Below are 22708 nucleotides of genomic sequence, written 5' to 3'. Positions count from 1 at the left end.
GGTCTATAAAGTGAGCTATAGTTATGTGCCAACATGTCTGAATAAAAGAGTTTTCTAAAAAACTGTTAGGTGACTCAAAATAGCTTTAATGAGGCAGGCACTGGGCCATTTGCCTAGAACCCCAACTAAGCAGGAACTCAGACACAATGATCACTTAAACCTAGGAGTTCGAGGCCAACCTAGACTTGGATTTAAAAAAAAAAAAAGCCTAGGGTCAGGGAGATGGCTCAATTGAGAGCACTGCCTGCTCTTCTAGAAGACCCAGGTTCACTGTCTAACATCAGTATGGCAGCAAGCAACCATCTGTATGCAATACCAGTTCCAAAATATCGGATGCTCTTTTCTGGTCTCTTCCAGTACTACACATGCATGTAGTGCACACGAAGTGCATACATGCAGGCAAAACACCCATATACAAACAAAAAATACCTTTGCTGACAATAACATTGAATATACAGGGAACTTGGAAATAATTACTTCTTGAGAGGCCAAAAAGATGGTTCAGTAGTTAAAGAGCTCTTACTGCTCCTGCAGAGGACCTAGGTTCAGTTCTCAATACCCACATGGTGGCTCACAGCCAACTCTAACTCCAGAGGATCCAACACCCTCTTTTGGGTCTCCATTAGCACCAGACATGCATGCATAAAGCAAAAACACTCACAAAATAAATCTAAAACTGATAACTGTTTCTTAAAATGTAAAGGAACAAAAATGTATTTTAATGTAATATACTTTATAGTGTATGGTTTTAAATAGACAAGTTTATAAATTAAACATTTTATGAAAATATGACTTTATCCATAAAAGAGCAACCAAGCTTATCAGAACTTTTTTTCCATCTTATTAAGAAACAGAAAATCAGGGCTAGACAAAGCAGTGTACGTACTGCTCTTCCAAGAGGACCCAAGTTTGTTTCTAGCCCTTGAAGGTAGCAGCTCACAACCACCTATAACTCCATCTGGAGGGGAACCAAAGCCAACCTCTGACCTCCAAAGGCACCCACACATATGTGGTATACACTAACAGACACATAAAAGTTAAGTAAATAACTTTTTAAAAAATTCTTGTGTTTAATAAAAAGAAATTACAAATCAGACCTCCTATGGCTTTACTTCCTAAAACTCTTCAATAGCTCCCTATTGCTCTTAAGATGAAACCCAAGCTTCTTATAGACACATCTGTGTACGAGAGCAGCTCTCGGATTCTTAATCCCAGACTATTTTCCTCATCTGCCAACGCTCTGCCACTTTAATCTTTGTTCTTAGAACATGTCAAACACGTTTCTGTCTCAAAAGCTTTCATACACAATTGTTCGAACACCTCAGCTTAAAATAGGATTTTCTCAAGCCAACATGGAACAGTAAATGATTAGGCTCCTCTTTGACATTCAATTTCTCAACCATTGAGAATGTTTTAGGATGGCCTTCAGTGAACACTAATACACCACACTTGTTATAGGGCAATTTGATGGTTTACATGTAAAATGCCAATTAATCCCTCAAAACTCCCAGGAAGTAACCATCATTACAAGGATGTCTGTATTGTTCCCTCCTCTATTCTACTAACAGTTTGATATTTAGTATTTGTTAAGTATATAATTTTCATTTAGACCTTTCAATGAAGTATATAGGATTAAGTATGTAAGTACATTCTGTTGTAAATGCTGTGGATGTTGCCAATTTTGAACAGTTAGTTCATTCCTCCAGGAAAGCATCAAGGTGGACAGAAAAGCTAGAAATCTCGATGGAGGATTTGTGACCATCAAACGGAGCAAGATTACTGTAACTTCTGAGATAACTTTGTCCAAAAAGTATGTAAACTATTGCACACACACACACACACACACACACACACAAAACTTGAAAAAGAATTCTTAAAGACTAGTTTCACATTGTCGCCAATAACAAAAAGAGCTATTAGATATGTGACTTTTCGGTTAACCAAGACTAAGGGGAGGAAGAGAATTAAGATGCATTAGTCTATAATATTTTGTATGAATTCATAAATAAAATTCAGGAACAAAAAGGAATTTAAAACAGCTGATTATATGCTATCTCTAAAAAAGTCAGGTGAAACAAAGTTTACAAATGTGCTGAAGAGTGAAAAGGCAAGATACTAAATTAAGTTTGGCAAGAGTATCAAAACTTGATCTTCTGAGCATCAATACCGGGAAGTGATATGAGATCTAAGAGGAGAGCCTGCTGAGAGATCCTTAAACCACTAGGGGCGTGGCTTAGGAAGAGATGGTGGCACCTGTATCACTCTGGCTTCTAGTTCCAAGATGTGATCCTTCCTCTACTAACACTCAGAAAACCACCATAGAGCTCTTATCAGTCAGCACTATGCTGTTCGGTTTTCAGCCTCCAAAACACTTCGCCTGGGTTATATGAGACCCTGACATAAAAAGCAAACAAACACACAAAGGGAAAATTTTGTTAAGCTGTATGAAAAAAATAATAAAGGAATAACAACAAAACATGCATGAACCACTATTTTTTTAAAGGACTTAGTTTTTGTGTTTATGTGTAGGTATGTACATGAACCCAAAGAAGCCAGGAAAGGGCATCAGCTGGATACAGGTGGCTGTGAGCTGTTTGCTGGATGTGGTGCTAACCACACTTGAACAAAAGCAGTAAGCATACTTAGCTGTAAAATCATCTCCAGCCCCCAGAACCACCACTCCACAACTATTTTCATTTTATATAATTAACTGATCTGTTTATTTGGAGATAGGGTTTCACCAGCACCCTAGATCCCCTGAAACTGTATGTTGTCCAGGCTGGCCTCCCTAAGATTCACCTGTCTCTGCCTCCCAAGTGCTAGGATTAAAAACGTGTACCACCACAGACTGGCAGGAACCACCACTCTTAAGCAGCCAATATTAAAACCAATTTTAACTCTTCTATACTCAAGGCTGTTGATGGCTGAAAATTTATCTTACCCATTAATTATAAATGTCTCTTCTGTCTGCCTGGAGTATATTAAGTACTATATAAATATGTAAAAAATGATAAACTCCTTTAAAATAGTGCTTAGAGAGAACATCTACTATGTACCAGGACCCTTCAGGACACAAAAGATACAACAAAAACATTCTTGGTCCAGACATATAGACAGCTGGTAGGATGTCTGCCCAGCATGTGAGGCCGAAAGTTCCAAACTTAGTACAGTATAATAAACCAGGCATGATGGCACTTGTCTGTAACAGCATTTCTGAGACATATACAGGAAGATCAGTGGGAGATCGAGTTAAATGACAAGTTCATGGTCATCCTCCATTAGTTAGAAGAGCTGGGGGTTCTCCTGGGATGAGACGCAAAACTCTACACACTATATAGTCTAGAGGATTAAAGAACTAACAACAAACAAGTAAACACAGCAGAGGAAAATGGGGGTAGGGAGAGCATCTAAATTTGACAAAGGGAGCTCAAAGAAGATACTGCTGTGACGATGACATTTGAGCAAAGAAAATGGGGACAGAGGATGTGGTACCAGAGGAAAAGCATTGCAGGCAAAGCAAACAGTAACATGCAAGGGGCGGGAGGGAAGAGTGGTCCTCACAAAGAAGTTAGTGAGGATTCAACTGAGAAAGGAAGGATTCATAAACACAGGGAAGGCTCATGACCCCTTTCCAGATAAATTTTTACACAACCCTGGACATATGTGTATAAAATAAGTACATATACTGGTCAAGTATTTATTGATAAATCATAAAATTAAAAATACTTCTTGGCATACATATTGTTTTTAACATCTGCATGCTAATAAGATAGATTTGCTTGTTTATTTTTAGTCTTGGTTGAATATTTAATACTAAAGAATATAGAACATTTTCAATGTTACTTGAAATCTTGAGTTTTTATAATCCTCAAGGCTGATAACTATACTTTGCATACATACTACACATTTATTAAGTATACTTAAGGCCATTTCAGAAATTATTGGAAATTTGTCCTAATCCCAAACCAAAATTCATTTAATGGTTTTATTTTTTCAATTGAAACTCAAGTCAACTCACCACACAGCAATTGTAAAAGCCAAACATTCCAGGAGCAGGAGAGATGGCTCAGGAGTTAAGAGCACTGCCTGCAATTAATTGTAGCAGCCCTGAGTTCAATTCCTACCACTCATTTCAAACTGCTCACAATTATACCTAACTCCAGCTCCAGAGGTTCAGACACTCTTCTGGCCTCTGTAGAAGCATATTCACACACATACATCTAAATAAAATAAAATAAAATAAATTTTAAATCAAACATTCTGGGCTAGATAAATGGTTTAGCAGGGAAGAGCACTCTTCCAGAGAACACAAATTCAGTTTCCAACACCCACATGGTGGCTCACGACTATCCGAACTCCAGACCCAATGCTCTTCTGAACTCCACAGGCACAAACACACATGCATATAAGCACTTATATATACCATATAAAAATAGTAAGTCTTTTAAAAATATTCTAACAATACAATACAAACATATGCTAATTTTGTAACATGCCAAGGAATAACAGAAATATTAACTCTTTTTTCCAAAATTAAATCATTATGGGCCTCTAAAAACAGAAAATATGTACGTATAGTTAGCAGCACAGCATTTACAGGAGTTTTGAATGAGCTGCAGTGTTTCAGGCAGTATATACCAAAACTGTGTTCAGAACCAGGGCTCCAGGGACGCTCAGGGACGCAATGCAGGTTAGTTGTAACAGAAAAACCTTGAATTCATTTTTCATCTGATTTTGAACCAAAAATTAATTCCAAATATTCAAAAGTTTCAAGAATTAAAGCCATTACATTTCTTAGAAAAAAATGATTAAATTTGTATAACCTTGAAATTGGCAGTGTTATTCCAATAATATAAACAAATAAAATAAACTGGACTTAACAAAATTAAAGCTTTTGGGTTTAAGGTTCATTAAAGGTCATTACCAAGAAAGTACAGAGAAAATGAGACAAAATACTTGCAATTATTTATCTAACAAGAATACAAAAATAATTCTTACAAATTAACACAAAAATAAAAAACAAACAAAAAATGGGCATAGGATCTGAATAGACATACAAATGGCCAGAGTGTACAAAAAAGCAACAACAACAACAACAAAATGCAAAACAAAAGCAAACAAACAAACAAACAAACCAAACCTCTCAGTATTATTAAGAATCAGGGAAAAACTATATCACTTCAAATCCATTAAGATAACCACAATTACAAAAGGGAAGAGGGAAGAGGCATTAGTGCAGCTATGTAAAAACTGCTGGCAAGAATCTAAAGCGATGCAGCCATTGTGGACAAGTCTGACAGTTCCTCCAAAAGGTAAACACGGGGTTTGACCAGCAATTCCACTCCCAAAAACCTTCTCGAAAGTGCTCATAAGAATCCAAACACACTGATGGCTTGGGAGGGATGGGGAGTGGGGAGAGGGAAGGACTCATTTTGCTGTAAGGGGCAGCTCCACTGAGTATATAAGCAACACAAATTAGACTTTTTGTAGGGTGGAGACATACAGGGACACCTGGGAGGACTGCAAAGTGAGTGTGATCAGAGGGTAGGATGTGAAATTCCCAAATAATCAATATGTTAGGGGAAAAAGAAAACCACGTCCAAACACCCTGATACATACCACTGCTCACTGCACTATTTGCAATAACCTAAGAGTGGACAGTTTCATGTACCCTTCAACAGATGAACAACATGTAGAATATCCTGGTAAAATATTATTCTGCCATAAAAACAACTTAGTTTTAATAACGGGAATGTAAAAGCTTAAAGCTCAAGTGAAACAAGTCAGATATAAAAATCACCCAGGGCCAGGCGTTGGTGGTGCACGCCTTTAATCCTAGCACTCGGGAGGCAGAGGCAGGCAGATTTCTGAGTTCCAGGCCAGCCTGGTCTATAGAGTGAGTTCCAGGACAGTCAGGGCTACACAGAGAAGCCCTGTCTCGAAAAAAAAAAAAAAAAAAAAAAAAAACAACAACAACAAAAAATCACCTAGGATTGTGTGCTTCTACTGTAAGAGACATATATGCCAGGAAAGGTTGTACTTCAAGCAGCATGTCTGGCACAGCTGTTTAGATCACTGCTTCTTAGATTCTGTTTGCTCTCATTATGGAAGAGTCTACTGACTGGCACACAGTGCAAAAGTGACATAAACTCTTCAGCTGGGCTTGATACAAGGGGCTTTATGACGTCAGTTGTGTTTTTCACATTTTTTTCACTTCATGAAGCCAGGTCCCAATGGATCTGATGTACCTTTTGAACACATTCCACATTTGTTCATACTATTTTTATCACTATTATTCAAGCCTGCATGTCTGTCTGTATACCACTTGCATCCTGATACCTGCAGAGGCTAGAAGCGAGTATCAGATCCTCTGGAACTAGAGTTATGGTTGGTTCTAAGTTGCCATGTGGGTGCTGGGATCAAACGTGGGTCCTCTGGAAGAACCAACAGTGCTCTTTATCACTGGATTATCTCTCCAGTCTTAATTCTAAGGCAGAAGGACTGCCAAGTTCAAGACCAGCCTGGGATTCATAGTGAAAACCTGTATCAAATCCTGCCCCACAAAATCCACCAACTTCATAAAACCTTCTCTGGGGGCAGCAGTTAGCATATTGGCTGCTCTCCCAGTTGACCCAGGTTTGATTACCAAGACTCACATGGCACACACTTGCCTATAAATACACTTCCAAGAGATCCAATGCTCTCTTCTAACTGCATGCACATACATAGTGTATATACATACATGCAGGCTATATATATATATATATATATATATATATATACACACAAAAATAGATCAGAAAAACAAATATAAATATTTAAAACTTCCTAACCACCAGGTGGTGCACGCTTTAATCCCAGCACTTGGGAGGCAGAGGAAGTCGGATTTCTGAGTTCAAGGCCAGCCTGGTCTACAAAGTGAGTTCCAGGACAGCCAGGGCTATACAGAGAAACCCTGTCTCGAAAAAAAACTAAAAACAAAAACAAAACAAAACTTTCCTAACTTTTAGTTTGCCACTATTACCTCAACTAGATGCTAATACTCTATCCAGCTAACCTCCATAGCATTTGTTTTCATTCCTCTTACCCTCTCTTTAGAGTACTCTGGATAGAATAATTCAGGCATCTAAAACTATACCTCAAGCAAGTTATCCAAACAAGACCATGTTTACTGTATTCAGCATTCTATTATTTTCTGTACCTACGAATGTCAACCAGTGAATACTACTAATCAACAACTACTAGATTGAACTACATGATCAAAAGTCCAAAGCTGAAAAAATTTTGGAATCTATATGACAAAATTCCTTCATCCATGACAAAACACAATTACAAACAGTAAGGAATATTTTTTCAAGAGTATGAACATGAACTTTCAAGGAAACAGTGTGGCCTTGGCAGGCATGGTATAACACTTCTCAATGATAGAGCCTGACCCAGCAGTGGTGGCGCACGCCTTTAATTTCAGCACTTGGGAGGCAGAGGCAGGTGGATTTCTGAGTTTGAGGCCAGCCTGGTCTACAGAGTGAATCCCAGGACAGTCAGGGCTATACAGAGAAACCCTGTCTCAAAAAAGCCAAAAGAAAGGGTCTGGGTAATGATGGGAAATGGTGTTTTGCTTCTTTTTTTGTTTTGTTTTGTTTTGTTTTTTGTTTTTTTGGTCTGTTTCAGTTTGGTTTTTACATTTGTATTTACAGAAGGGGGTGACACAGGAATATGCATGTGATGTTGGGGGAAACCTGCAGAACTCAGCTCTCACCTTTTAGCATATGGGTTCCAGAAATCAAATTCCGATCATAAAACTTGTTGAGCCATCTCACTAGACCCAGAAAATATTGTTTTCAAGAGTTTCTCTATGCAGCCCTGTCCTGTAACTCCCTCAGTAGACTGGGCTGATCTTGAACTCAGAGACCCACCTACTTCTGCCTCCGAAGTGCAGGGATTAAAGGCATACACTACCACCACCATGCTCTTTATGACTTTAAGCCATGTGTTTTACTTCTGAACCAATGAGATCTCTGCCACCACAGCCTAGCTAAATCCAGGAAATTTTAAAAGTGACATCTAAAGGCTGAGCACGGAAGGAGGAGGACTCAGAGCGTCCTTGTCCGCCCAACCCCCACCGTGTGTGTGTGTGTGTGTGTGTGTGTGTGTGTGTGTGTATAAAAACTTTCTTTTTTTTTTTTAAGATTTATTTATTTATTATATGTGAGTACACTGTAGCTGTCTTTAGACACTCCAGAAGAGGGCGTCAGATCTCTTTATAGATGGTTGTGAGCCACCATGTGGTTGCTGGGAATTGAACTCAGGACCTTCAGAAGAGCAGTCAGTGCTCTTACTCGCTGAGCCATCTCTTCAGCCCCTGACTTCTTTTCTTTCTTTTTTTTTTTTTAATGTTCATCCCAATCTTTTTCATTACACTCAGTTCCCAAACTATAACTGTAATCACCAATAACTTTAAAGGGAACAGAAATCAGTTAAGGGGAAATAAATATATAAGAAATAAACAGTCCAAACTATCTCAGAATTTTTTAAACCTAGTTATACTTCTAAGTCCTAACATCTCAATGAAATAAGCTGAAATGGACTCTCAGTTATACTTAGGGTCCCCCAACTTCCAAACCATTCTCCACTAGATTCACAAAACCCACACCAGCCAGGTGTCATTGCTCTACTGTTTTAAGTCAATAATAGGACAAAGAATCAACTCCAAAGTGCCCATTACACTTCAAATCCTCATCACTTATGTACAGAGCACCCATGCTTTTGCAGTGTTTCCCCTAGTTAAGAATGTCATTCTTTTCAAGATCCATCTTAAATCACCTTTGCATGAAGCATTTGCCCAAGCCCCAAAACAGAAATTCCCGTTCTCCTTCAGCACTTTCCACTTGCTGTATTGATATTATTATAACATGCAATGTTTACTTAATTACAGAAAGGAGTACAAAGTAGCAACTAAAAGAGAAGCTATGGAATAAGACTAATTTGGGTCCAACATCCAATCTTACAGCTAATGGCTTGAGGCAAGTTGAATACCTCTCACCTCCCTGAGGTCTCAGTTTTGTAATATAGGTAGCACATTTCCTCAAGTGCTATTCAAAGAACATTAAGCACACCTCACCTTAAGACTAATAAACAGATGAGGTGAAAAGGGCTGCAGTTCTATAACTCTTCCTTGGAGGGGCAAGTGGGGACAGCCCAAGTAAGACTATTTCTAAAATGATCCTCACAGAGAATTCAGGAAGATGGAGAACCAACAAAAGAATCTGTCTCCCTCAGCTGTACAACTACACTGGCAGAAGCTGTCTTCCTCTGCTGTACGACGTACACTGGTAGGATCTATCTCATGAACTGTTTTGAAGGCTTACATCTTTTGAAGGAGGACTTCAAATTAAACTGTGATAAACTTGCCAATTTTGGCCTTGGACACTACTCCAAGTCCATGGAGCAAGTCACTCTTCAGGTGTTTCTGGAGTAGCTTGCTGCTAACAACAAATAGAGACCCAATATTTAAAAAACAACAACAAAAACAAACAAACAAAAAACAGTTCTCTCCAGTCATGCGCAAACCACTCCCCCAACAGCAAAAACATTGTTTCCCCATACATAGTATTTTCTGGGACCAGCCTGTATTTTAGGCCACAAATTATCTTTCATGTGACTACATGTGATGACATTTTTAAAAAGTGACAAGTAAAATGACAACAAAAGTAAAATTTAATAGAACTATAATCAAGAATCTAACACATCAGAGAAGTTGGAAAGCTTTAAAGATGAATGAAAATAAAACAGCCGGACATGGTGGTGCACGTCTTTAATCCCAGCACTTGGGAGGCAGAGGTAGGTGGATTTCTGAGTTCGAGGCCAGCCTGGTCTACAAAGTGAGTACCAGGACAGCCAGGGCTACACAGAGAAACCCTGTGTCGGGAAAAAAAATAAATAAATAAAAAGAAGAAAGAAAGAAAAAGAAAAAGAAAACAGCACATACCAAAAATTTTGGGGGCACAACAGGAATATTATTCAGCGGGAGGATTCAGAGTTTAAATACAATAAGATCATGGCTATAAGAGAAAAAAAGATCAGCTTTTGTTCTGTTCATTCCTTCCTGCTTTTTAGTTTTTAAAGGTGTATTTCATTATTCGAAGGGGGCACATATGTGGCATCATACCTCAAACTCAGGACAAATTGCTGAGGTGAATACAGCCAAGCTGATGCTGTCCACCAGCCTCTCTCAGTATCATCAGTACCTGTTTCAGAACCACCCTGGCTAGCATACCCTGATCCCTATCCTAAACTCTCCAGCATCATGTCTTCATTCATTTATTTGTTCACTCATACAGGTACACAGTGAGGCCAGAAGAATGTGCTGGACCCTCTCTGGGAACTGAACTGTGGTCCTCTGCAAGAACTGCTGAACATCCATCCCCCCAAAAAATAAATAAATAAATAAATAAATAAATAAATAAATAAATAGAGGTGTGTGTGTGTGTGTGTGTGTGTGTGTGTGTGTGTGTGTTGGAACCATGGTGCATATGCAGCTTTTGTATATAACCTGCAGGAGTCAGTTCTCTCTTTCTACCACGTGGGCTCCAAATATGGAATCTAAGCTATCAAGCTTAGCAGCTTGTACTAGTAGAGAGATGTCTCTAGCCCCTTTGTGTTTTTCTGCACTGGGTATTTACAGCTTAAGAAAAAAAACACTAAGACTGGAAACAATCTATCTTATCACCTAGCAGCAGCATCTACAAAAACTGCAAACATGCCCGGGTGTGGTGGCAAACGCCTTTAATCCCAGCACTTGGGAGGCAGAGGCAGGTGGATTTCTGAGTTCGAGGCCAGCCTGGTCTACAAAGTGAGTTCCAGGACAGCCAGGGCTACACAGAAAAACCCTGTCTGGGGGGTGGGGGGGGGGAACCCCTGAAAACATTATTTGCCAAATGGAAGAACTTCTATTGTAATTTTGCAGGCATATTTACACATACCCTTTTTCCCCCTCTTCTAAAAACCTTTCTTGGGAGACCTGGTTGGTTCGAAGTTTTCTATTTTTGAGATAACGTCTCACTTAATAGCCCAGAATGACCTGTAATCTCACGATCCTTTTACCTCAGCCTCATTCCCAAATGCTGGCTTTACAGGTGTGCACCACAAGCCAGCCTCATAACCAGTTCTTGATTCCTTTTTTAAGAGGGTCTGTTTTTCTTTAAAGATTTATTTATTTTATTTTATGTATATGAGTACACTGTGGCTGTAGAGATGGTTGTGAGTCTTCATATGGCTGTTGGGAATTGAATTTTTAGGACCTCTACTTGCTCCGGTCAACTCTGCTCACTCAGTCCCTGCTCGTTTCAGCCCAAAGATTTATTTATTATTATACATAAGTACACTGTAGCTGTCTTCAGACTCACCAAAAGAGGGTGTCAGATCTCATTACGGGTGGTTGTGAGCCACCATGTGGTTGCTGGGATTTGAACTCAGGAACTTGGGAAGAGCACTCAGTGCTCTTACCCATCTCCCCAGCCCCCAGTTCTTGATTCCTTATGGCAAGCTATTATTTTAACCCTTAGGAGAGGAAGCTTGAAGTTCAGAGTTAACTAAAATAGAGACTAGGCTAGATCTGAAACCTTTCTAAAGTGGGATTTTCCTATTATAGTACTAAAGGATAAAAATGGAACTACTCACATCCTCAAATAAAGGGTGATTGACTTATATGCTAGTTGAGAAAACAAAGCAAATAACATTTAAAACATTTCACTAATCTTTCAAACAATTAAAAGAAAACTTGAGTACCTAAGTAATAAATCAAAACTGTGTGATAACAGTATCACTGCACGTCAAACACTGTTCTCAACACTTACCATAAAGCCCAGTTTAATCTCCATTCTAACTCTATAAAAAGAGACTTCTCTATCCCTAATTTACAGATGACCATGCTGAAACACAAAATCCACACAGTAACCTGCCAGGCCAGGTTTCAAAATCAGGCCGTTTTGAAAAAGGTCAGGGAATGAGATACTAAACGGCCATCTGAAAGACGGCACACACAGATTACGAGTATGTGCACCCCGGCTGGGTGGTGGTGGCACACACCTTTAACCCCAGTACTCATGAGACTAGTAGGCAGATTTCTGCAAGTTTGTAGCCTGGCCTATAAATTAAGTTCTAGGACAGCAAGGACTACACAAAGAAATTCTACCTCAAAACAAACAAACAAACAAAAACAAAACAAAAAAGAGCATGCGTGCTCACTTTTCCAGAAAATCTCTGTTTGGTTCCTATCACCCATACCGAACAGGTCACCACTACCTGGTAGGTAATGCCTGCTCTAGGGGAATCTGAAACCTTGTTCTGGACTCCACAGGAATGCACCCTCACATATTCGTACTACCCTTCCCCCACCACACACACTCCCCCCCCCAAAACACACACCATTCAAAAGTTATTTTTTAAAGTATAAATAAATAGACTGTGCATAGGTGGTGGCACATGCCTTTGATCACAGCATTTGGGAGGCCAAACTAAATTAAACCAGAAATGTAGGCTTACAGAAAGAATAAAATGGCAATGCACATACAAAGTCACAGTACAGTATTGGTGGGAACTGTATATGTGTAGGAAGTGGCTGAGGGAACTGCAACTATTTCAGAATTTTAAGAATGTCTAAAATACTAAAGACTCAGATCACAGATCTACTTTGGAATCTATGAATGGATAACTAGAATATACTGCTTATAAACTGCATTTAAACTTGTCTTTGGGAATGGAGAGATAGTTTATAAATTAGGGAGCACTTTCTGCTCCCACAGAGGACTTGGGACTCTGTTCCCAGCACCCACAGAGTGGCTCACAACCATACATAATTCCATCTTGACTTCCTGAGGATCTGATACCATCTTCTGTCTCCTCAGGCACCAGGCACTCACATGGTACACCCACAGACAAGTAGGCAAAACACTCATACACATAAATCAAAATCAAAATCTGAGTTGTCTTGACACAAAGTATTACTTTCAAGTACCAGAACTTTAAGCACTGCTATATAAGTGATTCTTTAAGCTATGTAAATCAAAAAGGTTAGGGCATTAATTCTTGTTTTTATTCTATGATGGTAATGTCCATGTAGAACCAGTATCTATGTGTGAGGTTAGAGGACAAGTTTCTAGTTTTGGTTCTCCCAAAGGGGTCCAGGATCAAACTCAGATGGTCAGGTTTATAGGGGAAATGCTTTTAACCCACTAAGCCAACTCTCTGGTCCTAATTTCTGGCTTTCTATTGGTTTTAGTTGGGGGGGGGGTAGTTTGGTTTGGAGGGGGGGTTGTTTGTTTTGTTTTTTAGCAAAAAGCTCATACCAAAACAAATGCACTACCCAAACTAACTCCAGCAAAAGCCAATTCCAAGAAAGTTCTCAGAGCAGCCCTCTCAAGTTTAGTTACAATTTAGACCTTTTGTTATAAAGTATCACTATATAACACACTCTCTCTCTCTCTCCAGACTGGTTAGATGAGAGTACCAAGGGACACCTCCAAAGTACCGTATGTACATACGAGCTCCCTGAGTTCCTGAGTTCCTTTACCATGTAGCCTCTCCTGAGAATCACTCTTATAAGGAAATCTATACCCTTCATGTCATTATATAGATCCATTTTATCAGCCAATATGCAAAGAGCCCAGAGGACCTTTCACTATTAAAAGGAGTATGAATCAAGTATACTTAGCCCCACTCAAAACACTAAAACCAAGACAAAAAGATTCCACTAATAATGTTTACAAAATAAGTTCAGTTACCATATCAAATATGGCAAAGACTCTAAACTCAGTTTTGCCTGCCTGTGTCTCCCAAGTACTGAGATTAAAGAAATGTGCCGCCCCATACCAAGTTCCTCACCACGTTTTAAAGAACACCTTATATTCAACCCACCATCCCAACACCCCTTTATCTTCTACACAACCAACCACACATACAAACTGTGGTAAGCAACTAACTGACTACAATACTGAAAAGTGGACCCTCCCTCCTTGTTGCTTTTGTTTCTTTTTTCTTTTTATTTAATCACTAAGTATGGGAGTGGATACCTACAGCGCCCTGAGGTCGTCAGAGGACTACTTAAGAGCCAATTTTTCCTTTCAACCTGTAGTTCCAAGGAGCTGAATCAAGTTGCCAGGCAAGCGCCAGGGCCCTTTACCTGCTGGGCCATCTTGCCAGCCTATTTCTGAGAGGACAGGACGTCTCTCAGGTTGCCAGACTGGCTTTGAACTCACTATGCAACCTATGTCAGTGGCCTTGAACTCTTAATCATCCTGCCTCCACCTCTCAAAGGCCTGGAATAATATTTGTGAGACACCACACTGGGCATTTAACTTAAAATACTGAAAAAATTGGCTTAAGCGAGCGAGCAGTCAAGAAAAAAAATATTTTCTGTATTATGACACCAAAAGTACATACAGCCACTGATTAAAAAAAAAAAAAAAAAAGTTATCTAAACGAACTTAGAAACACAGAACTCAAGAGTCCGAAGTGAAAATTTCATAAAGCAACCCAGAATGAGAAACGACGGAGGCTAGTAACTTTGGGTAAATTGTTGCTACTCCGCTTATTGTCAAATGTACAAAAGAGTTGCAAGTGTTGCTTGCTCTTTATCTTAAATTTACTTGAGTTCTATTATGAAACTAAATAATTTTTATAGGACATTGAATTCTCTCTTCAGAGTGTAACAAGTCCTGAGCTTCACTGCTAACAATTTTTCCCAAGCTATACTGCACAACCTAGACAACTTAGATCATCACCACACCCAACCTAAAAGCAACTTAGCAGACACAGAAAGCTCTCCCCCAGAGCCGCTGTTATACTCGAAACCTACTAATTATGGTTACCACCACCAGAAATAACCCATTAGGCGCTTGCAGTAAGTGCCATCAGCTTTAAGAATATCTGGTGCCATATGTCTTAGTAAAGTGCAACACAGAATTCAACATTACAATCTTAAACCTAACATGCCCGGAAACTGCACTGGGTTGCGTTCTGACGCGACCTTTAATGTGGAAAGACTCAAGAACTAAAAGCAAAGGAGCTTGCGACCCCACCAACTATCTCCTACCATCAACGAATCCCGCTTAAACCTTCATGCCTGCACTTTTCCGTTGTAAACAGGAAACTCCAGAGGAAAGGAAACGGAGAAAATCCTATTTGTGCTTTTATAAAAAGGAATAACGGCAGCGCTCTCCCACCCCCACGATGTGATTGAACAAATGAAAAAAAGCAACCGGAGGAAGTGACGGGGGTGGGCTGCTGGTGAGCTCACTTGGAAGTCCCAAACATGCCACCCAGCTCAGGGGTGCCCCCAAACATCTGTACCAACAGCTGCAGCGGGGACACCGGGACAAGAGGGAAAAAGGGTGACGGGAGCGAAGGATGCGGAGTTGTGCCCGCACGCTCCTTTTCCCCCTCGGCCAACTCTTCTCTCGCCCCCCGTCCCAGCCCAGCCCGCTCCCTCCAGAAAGAACACCCAACAAAGCCGAGGCTGGGGAGACAAAGAGGCGTCCGGCGAGGGGCGTCCAGAACAATGCGGAGCGGATCCCGGCAAACTCCCGCGGACCACGCAGGCGGGCGGACAGCCCCGGAAATCGCTGCCGAGCTCCGGCCCTGTGGACGGCGGCCCTCAGGCCCCGCCGTCCGGGCGGCGTCACTGGGACGCGGAGCAGCACCGGCGGGCAGGACGGCGCGGCCCGGAGCGGAGTGGAGAAGAGCGGAGCGTCCGCCCGAACGCGCCAGAGCGGGCCGCCGACGGGACTCACCCGCGTTCTGGTCTCGCGGCCAGAGGTAGTAGGTGGCGGGGATCACGATGAGCCCCACGAAGGAGGTGAGGAAGTAGAAGAAGGTGTTCCCGCTGTCATCGTACTGGAACTGCTGGCCCGCCATGGCTCCGCCTCCTCCGCCGCGCTCCCCTCACCGCCGCCGCCACGACCCCGCGTTGCGCTCCGGCTCCCGGCTCCCGGCGCCCCGGCCCCGTGTGGCGTAGCTCGGACGCCGCCGCCGCCGCCGCCGCCGCCTCTCCTCCCCGCCCCCACGCCGCTCTCACGGACACGCCGCCGCCGCCGCCGCGGCCGTCGCCAACTCTCGCGAGAGGAGCTAGTTCCCGCCCCACGCGGCTGGTCCCTCCCCGGCCGTCTCCTCCACACGCTCACTGAGGGAGACGTGGCGCGCGCAGCGAAGAAACTCTGTTGGACCCCGCCCGCAGCCCCGCCCCTGAGCCGCGGACCACGCCCCCTGTTTTCCCTAAGCCCGCCCCCCGGGTCCCGCCCCCTGCTTACCCGGCTTTCCTTCCCAGCACCCTTCGCCGGATTCCGGGAGCTTTCTTGCCAGGGTCCCCCAAGCAGTGAGCAAAGGCGAGCGTCCTAGGTGCGACTGGAACCTGAGCTTTTGCAAGCAGAGCGAGGTTGCCAAACCTCTCCACTCTCTCCTATCCCCCTCACTTTTCCTCCACGTGAACCTCATGGAAACAAGTACCATTAAAATAGGGAGCAAGGAAAAATAAATAAATAAATAAATAAATAAATAAATAAATAAATAAATAAATAAATAAATAGGGAGCAAGGAACTCCTCAGAGTTCCAAAGCCTTGGTATTTGGAGCTGCCAGTTCACTAATGCTTTCTGTGACTCAAGCGATCATGTCTTCAATTTGTCAGTAAAACATGAAATAAAGCAAAATATAGATCGGTGCCTCTCAACCTTCCTAATGCTGCCACACTTTAATACAGTCCCTCATGTTGTCGTGACCCCGAACCGTAAAATTATTTTCATTTCTAGTTCATAACTGTAATTTTACTATTGTTACAAATTGTAATGTAAATATATGATGTGCATGATATATATACTCCCTCTAAAACGGTCGTTTGATAACTCCTCCCTTAACAGGGTCAGGACCCACAGATTGAGAACCAATGTCATATATGCTCTATTGATGAGAAAATTCAGACTCAAAACATTTTCCAGAGGTAACGCTCAATGGTTTGGGTTTGCTCAGGGCTTGGGGATCCAAACCCAGATCGCTCTGACGCCCCCTAGAGCCGCTGGCACTCCCCTGCAACCTGTGGGCAATCTGAAGAGGCAGTCACTCTCTGCTCCTGGCCACCGGATCTCAAGCTGGAGTCAGGTGAACTGCAGGATAGTCCTCTAACCTTGCAAAGAGGCCAGTGGTGGCCTTAGCAGGGTGGGTCCCAGTGTCTGCACTGCCCTCTGTGGATCAAGAGGACACAGGGCACTTTACACAGGACCGCTGTGAATAGTAAAGGAAACTGTGCAATATCTTTCAAAAGAGAAGCTACCGCACAAGTACAAACATTCTGCTGTATTTTTTTTAAGATTTATTTATTTATTTTTATGTATATGAGTACACTGTAGCCATCATGTGGTTGCTGGGATTTGAACTCAGGACCTTCGGAAGAGCATTCAGTGCTCTTAACTGCCCGTTTTGTTGTTGTTTTGTTTTGTTTGCTTTTTGTTGAGGGGGGGGGGTGGTTTTTTTCTTTTTGAGCCAGGGTTTCTTTGTGTAACCCTGGCTGTCCTGGAACTCACTCTTTAGCCAGGGTTGGCCTCGAACTCACAAAGATCAGCCTGCCTCTACTTCCTGAGTGCTGAGAATAAAGCTGTACACCAGCACCAGCTTTTAAGGCTTGTTTCAAGACTAGTCAGTTAACTACATGGCTTTTCAATATGCCTTCCATTGTCTGAGAGGAAATCTAGTTACACAACCTCTTTCATTGAATGTCTCAAAACCAGTATTTATCATAATGAGTCATGCTTCCCCTTATAATAGATTATGTTCACAATATTCTGTCTCCCCTTTCAAATTCCAATTTAACAGCACATTTCTGAAAGCCACTTTTGCTACATTTTTCTGCCTGGTTCCCCTCCCCCCCCCCTGTAAAGTTTCCAAGGACTTTATTGTAAGAGGGAAACTTAGAAGTGGAAAAGAAACTTGGACTATGAAATCAGAACAGAACTAGGGCCATCCTGAGGCAGGATAGACAGGGAATTTGGGGGACTGAAGACAGAAAAGAGGACCTCATCCCAGAGTACTTAATGCCAGCACTCAGGTAGCAGAGGCAGGCAGATCTCTGTCTGTCAGCAGGTGAGAATCAAGAACTCCTCAACATGTTTGTATAGGATGCTGACCTAGAGTTGACATTCATTTCAGACATAGATATTTCATGTTAAAGTAGCAACAACCCAAACTTAAGGCCTGAATGTATATGACCCAGGCAGGCTCTCATTCCTTTGCCCAGACATTGCCAGAAAATCACAAACAATACTACTTACAGTAAATCTATCCAACATCTCTGGGAGCCAGACTTTTCCTACTGACTGTAATGCCACACAATGTGCCCAGTGGTAACATAGTAACTTCAAACTCCAGCAAAATCTCATATGACTATGGTATAAAACAGCCAGCCATGGCTGTCTTTGAGTGGCCCCAAGCCCTTGCTCTCTGTCCAGCTGCAGTTCCAAACACTCTTTCTCCTGACCTCACGCTTAAGCCTCAGTTATAGTAGTATTGACAGAAAAGAAAAGAGAAGAAAAAACCACCAACCCTCCACTTTCTTGAGTTTAGTTTAGTTTAGTTTAGTTTAGGAATTCTTTTGAAAAACAAACCAATGGGTCCTGGTTCAGCCTGAGTGGCAGTCCCTAAACAATAGGGGACCGACCTCCTGACCCTGCTGGGGAAGAGGGCTGCCACTGGGGAGCTCTGCTCCCTTTATTTGCTGACACACAGCCTTACTGAAAACATGCACCACTCACAGACTTGGCTCCTCTGCAGCAGATAGCCTTTGCCTTGGGTAGGATCTCTTGTCAAGTCCTTGCATGATTTTAGAATATTGGACTGGATTTTTTATGACTCCATTTATGTTTAACTCAGCATTTCTGCAAAGATAATAGATCTGTTTCATAAACTTATGGCAAAATAATTAGTGATTATAACTCCTGCCAGTTATGGTGGCATGTGCCTTTAACTCCAGCACTTTGGAGATAGAAGCATGAAGATCTCTGTGAGTTTCAGGCCAGCCTGGTCTATGTAGCAAATTCCAGGACCCTCAGGGTTACATAGAGCAGCCCTGTCTCAAAATAAGCAAGCAAGCAAACAAACAAACAAACAAACACATAAATAAATAAATAAATAAATAAATAAATAAATAAATAGTAAATAAGTAACTTCTCTTTGGACCTTTGTTTTCTTTTTGGAAAGTAACCTCTTCGATTGTAGCTTTGGGTTCATATAACAATGGATTTAACAACTTAACCATGAGATATCAATTTGAACAAATTCTATCAATTTACTTAGGCATTAAAAATTATGAAATTTGTTAACCCAAAGCCTATAAATACTCAGTGTTTTGGAACTGGGTCTCATGTAACGCAGGCTTACCTTGAACTCAATATAGAGCCGAGAATGACTTTGAAGCCAAGTGTACTAGCACACTCCTTTAAGCCCAACACTCCAGAGGTAGAGGCTAGTAGATCTCTCAGTTTCAGACCAGTCTGATCTAAAAGCAAGTTGCAGGACAGCCAGGGCTACATGGTAAGACCCTGTCTCAGAGAGAGAGAGAGAGAGAGAGAGAGAGAGAGAGACTGAGAGACAGAGAGACAGAGACAGAGACAGAGACAGAGACAGAGAGAGACAGAGAGACAGAAGGACAGAGAGACAGAGAGAGAGACACACACACAGAGAGACAGAGAGACAGAGACAGAGAGACAGAGAGAGAGAGAGCTCTAGGCAGAGCAGAGACCCACAGAGGCAGGAACGTGCTTGGTACGGGTGAGGAAGCTGTGGAAGCTGACTGGAGAGGGAGAGGGAGAGGGAGAGGGAGAGGGAGAGGGAGAGGGAGAGGGAGAGGGAGAGGGAAAGGGAGAGAGGGAGGAGGATGGAGAGGGAGGGAGAGAGGGAGGGAGAGAGGGAGGGAGAGGGAGAGAGGGAGGGAGAGGGAGAGGGGGAGGGGAAAGGGGAGGGGGGAAGGGGGAGGGGGGAAGGGGGAGGGGGAGAGGGAGGAGGGGGAGGGAGAGAGACTGACTGTGTGTGAATCCTGCCTCTCCTTTTTCTACCTTGTAAGCACTGGGACTGCAGGCCCTTCTACTGATGATATTAACTTACAAAACTGTTTCTTTTAAGAGATCATTTTAGTGAAATTGTTAATAATAGTAAATGAATATGAAAGAAAATGAGCCACAAATACATATTGTCCTTAATTTCAGCATATGTTAAAATGTATTTTAATATCATTTGTGGATATGTCTGCAAGAGCAAACTTGAATCACTTTCATTTTAACTGCTTGGTAGTTTATTTCCTCTCAGGTACAGAAAGCTTATTTTGGGGCTTCTTTTAATAATTTGCTTTTTCCTTAGAGTGACTCTTTCATTTATTGGTAAGTCGATGTTGTATTACTGGAATTGACTTTCATGTATGCATGCCAAAGTGTTTGTGTGGCTGTAATGACATTATTCAGATTTCTGTGTGGTGAAGTTAACTGCAGAGACTAGAAGAAACCAAATTATTAAGTAGGTATGTACAGTTAGTTCTACCATACACACACATACACACATCCCAATACAGTAGTCCCTTCATCATGATGTGCTCCAAGCCTTCCAGCTGATGCTTGGAAACCCTATAGATACTCTCTGGGGTTTTCCTACACGTGCACAAATGCCGTGATTTCTCTATCTCAGTTATATCTTGTGCTTATACATGGTGGCCAGGAATGTTGAAGTTAGAAATATAAGAGCAAACCTAGAACAATTTTCTTTTTCTTTCTCCAAAAGCAAGACACTGATTTAAAATCACATCTCATGATGATGATAGAGGACTTTAAGAAGGACATAAATAACTCCCTTTAAAAAATACAGGAGAACCCACGTAAACAGATAGAAGCCCTTAAAGAGGAAACATAAAAATCCCTTAAGAATTACAGGAAAATACAATCAAACAGGTGACAGAATTGAACAAAACCATCCAGGATCTAAAAATGGAAATAGAAGCAATAAAGACATCATGAAGGGAGACAACCCTGGAGATAGAAAACCTAGGAAAGAGATCAGGAGTCATAGATGCATGCATCACACAGAATACAAGAGATAGAAGGGAAAATCTCAGGGGCAGAAGATATCATAGAAAACATTGACACGACAGTCAAAGAAAATGCAAAATGCAAAAAGCTCCAAACCTAAAACATCCAGAAAATCCAGGACACAATGAGAAGACCAAACCTAAAGATAATAAGTATAGAAGAGAGTGAAGATTCCCGACTTAAAGTGCCAGTAAGTATCTTCAACAAAATTATAGAAGAAAACTTCCCAAACCTAAAGAAAGAGATGCCCATGAATATACAAGAAGCCTACAGAATTTGAAATAGATTGGACCAGAAAAGAAATCCCTCCCATCGTATAAAAGTCTAAACACCAAATGCACAAAAGAAAGAAATTAAAAGCAGTAAGGGGAAAAGGTCAAGTAACATATAAAGACAGACCTATCAGAATTACACCAGACTTCTCACCAGAGACTATGAAAGCTACAAGATCCTGGGCAGATGTCATACAGACCCTAAGAAAACACAAATGCCAGCCCAGGCTATTATACCCAGCAAAACTCTCAATTACCATAGATGGAGAAACCAAGATATTCCATGACAAAACCAAATTTATGCAATATCATTCCACAAATCCAGCCCTACAAAGGATAACACAAGGAGGGAAACTACACCCTAGAAAAGGCAAGAAAGTAATCTTTTAAGAAACCCAAGGGGCTGGAGAGATGGCTCAGTGGTTAAGAGCACTGACTGCTCTTCCAAAGATCCTGAGTTCAAATCCCAGCAACCACACGGTGGCTCACAACCATCCATAATGAGATCTGATGCCCTCTTCTGGTGTATCTGAAGACAGCTACTGTGTACTTAGATATAATAATAATAAATAAATCTTAAAAAAAAAAAAAAAAAACAGAAACCCAAAAGAAGATATCCACACAAACATAATTCCACTTCTAACAACAAAAATAACAGCAATAATACTTAAACAGGACCCAGCATTTTGCTGCATACAGGAAACCCACCTCAGTGTCAAATCAAAGACAGAAACTACTTCAGAGTAAAGGGCTGGAAAACAATTTTCCAAGCAAATGGTCCCAAGAAACAAGCTGGAGTAGCCATTCTAATATCAAATAGAATCAACTTTCAACCAAAAGTTGCCAAAAAAGATAAGGAAGGACCATAAGCTCAAGAAGAAGGAAGACCAAAGTGTGGATGCTTCAGTGCTCCTTAGAAGGGGGAACAAAATACTTACAGGAGGAAATATAGAGACAAAGTGTGGAGGCTGAAGGAAAGGCCATCCAGAGACTGTCCCACCTGGAGATCCATCCCATATACAGCCACCAAACCCAGATGTTATTGTGGATGCCAGGAAGTGCTTGCTGATAGGAGCCTGATATAGCTGTTTCCTGAGAGGCTCTGCCAGAGCCTGACAAGTACAGAGGTGGATGCTTGCAGCCAACCATTGGATTGAGCATGAGGTCCCTGATGGAGGAGTTGAAGAAGGGACTGAAGGAGCTGAGGGGGTTTGTAGTCTCATGGGGGGAGCAACAGTGTTAGCTGGCCTAACCCTGTGGAGCTTCAGGAAACTGGACCACCAACCAAAGAACATACATGGAGGACCGAACCCAGGGCTCCAGC

General features: G+C 41.7%; 1 protein-coding gene across 2 annotated transcripts in view; it reads right to left on the bottom strand.

Annotated features, from left to right (window-relative positions):
* Positions 1-16057, bottom strand: part of Sec63 (SEC63 protein translocation regulator) — a 70406-nt gene extending 54349 nt beyond the window's left edge. Inside the window, exon 1 of one of the 2 annotated variants that reach the window (XM_021174202.3) lies at positions 15789-16057. In XM_021174202.3, coding sequence (XP_021029861.1) covers positions 15789-15912 — 124 coding nt within the window. In that variant the 5' untranslated portion in view covers positions 15913-16057. The remainder of the gene's footprint in view (positions 1-15788) is intronic. The other variant, XM_021174200.2, reaches the window with a different exon arrangement.
* Between the last annotated feature and the right edge of the window lie 6651 nt (positions 16058-22708).

This window comes from Mus caroli, unplaced genomic scaffold, assembly GCF_978045245.1.
Source record: "Mus caroli unplaced genomic scaffold, Mus_caroli_1 scaffold_9, whole genome shotgun sequence".
Lineage (NCBI taxonomy): Eukaryota > Metazoa > Chordata > Mammalia > Rodentia > Muridae > Mus > Mus caroli.
This window is presented reverse-complemented; position numbering and strand designations above follow the sequence as displayed.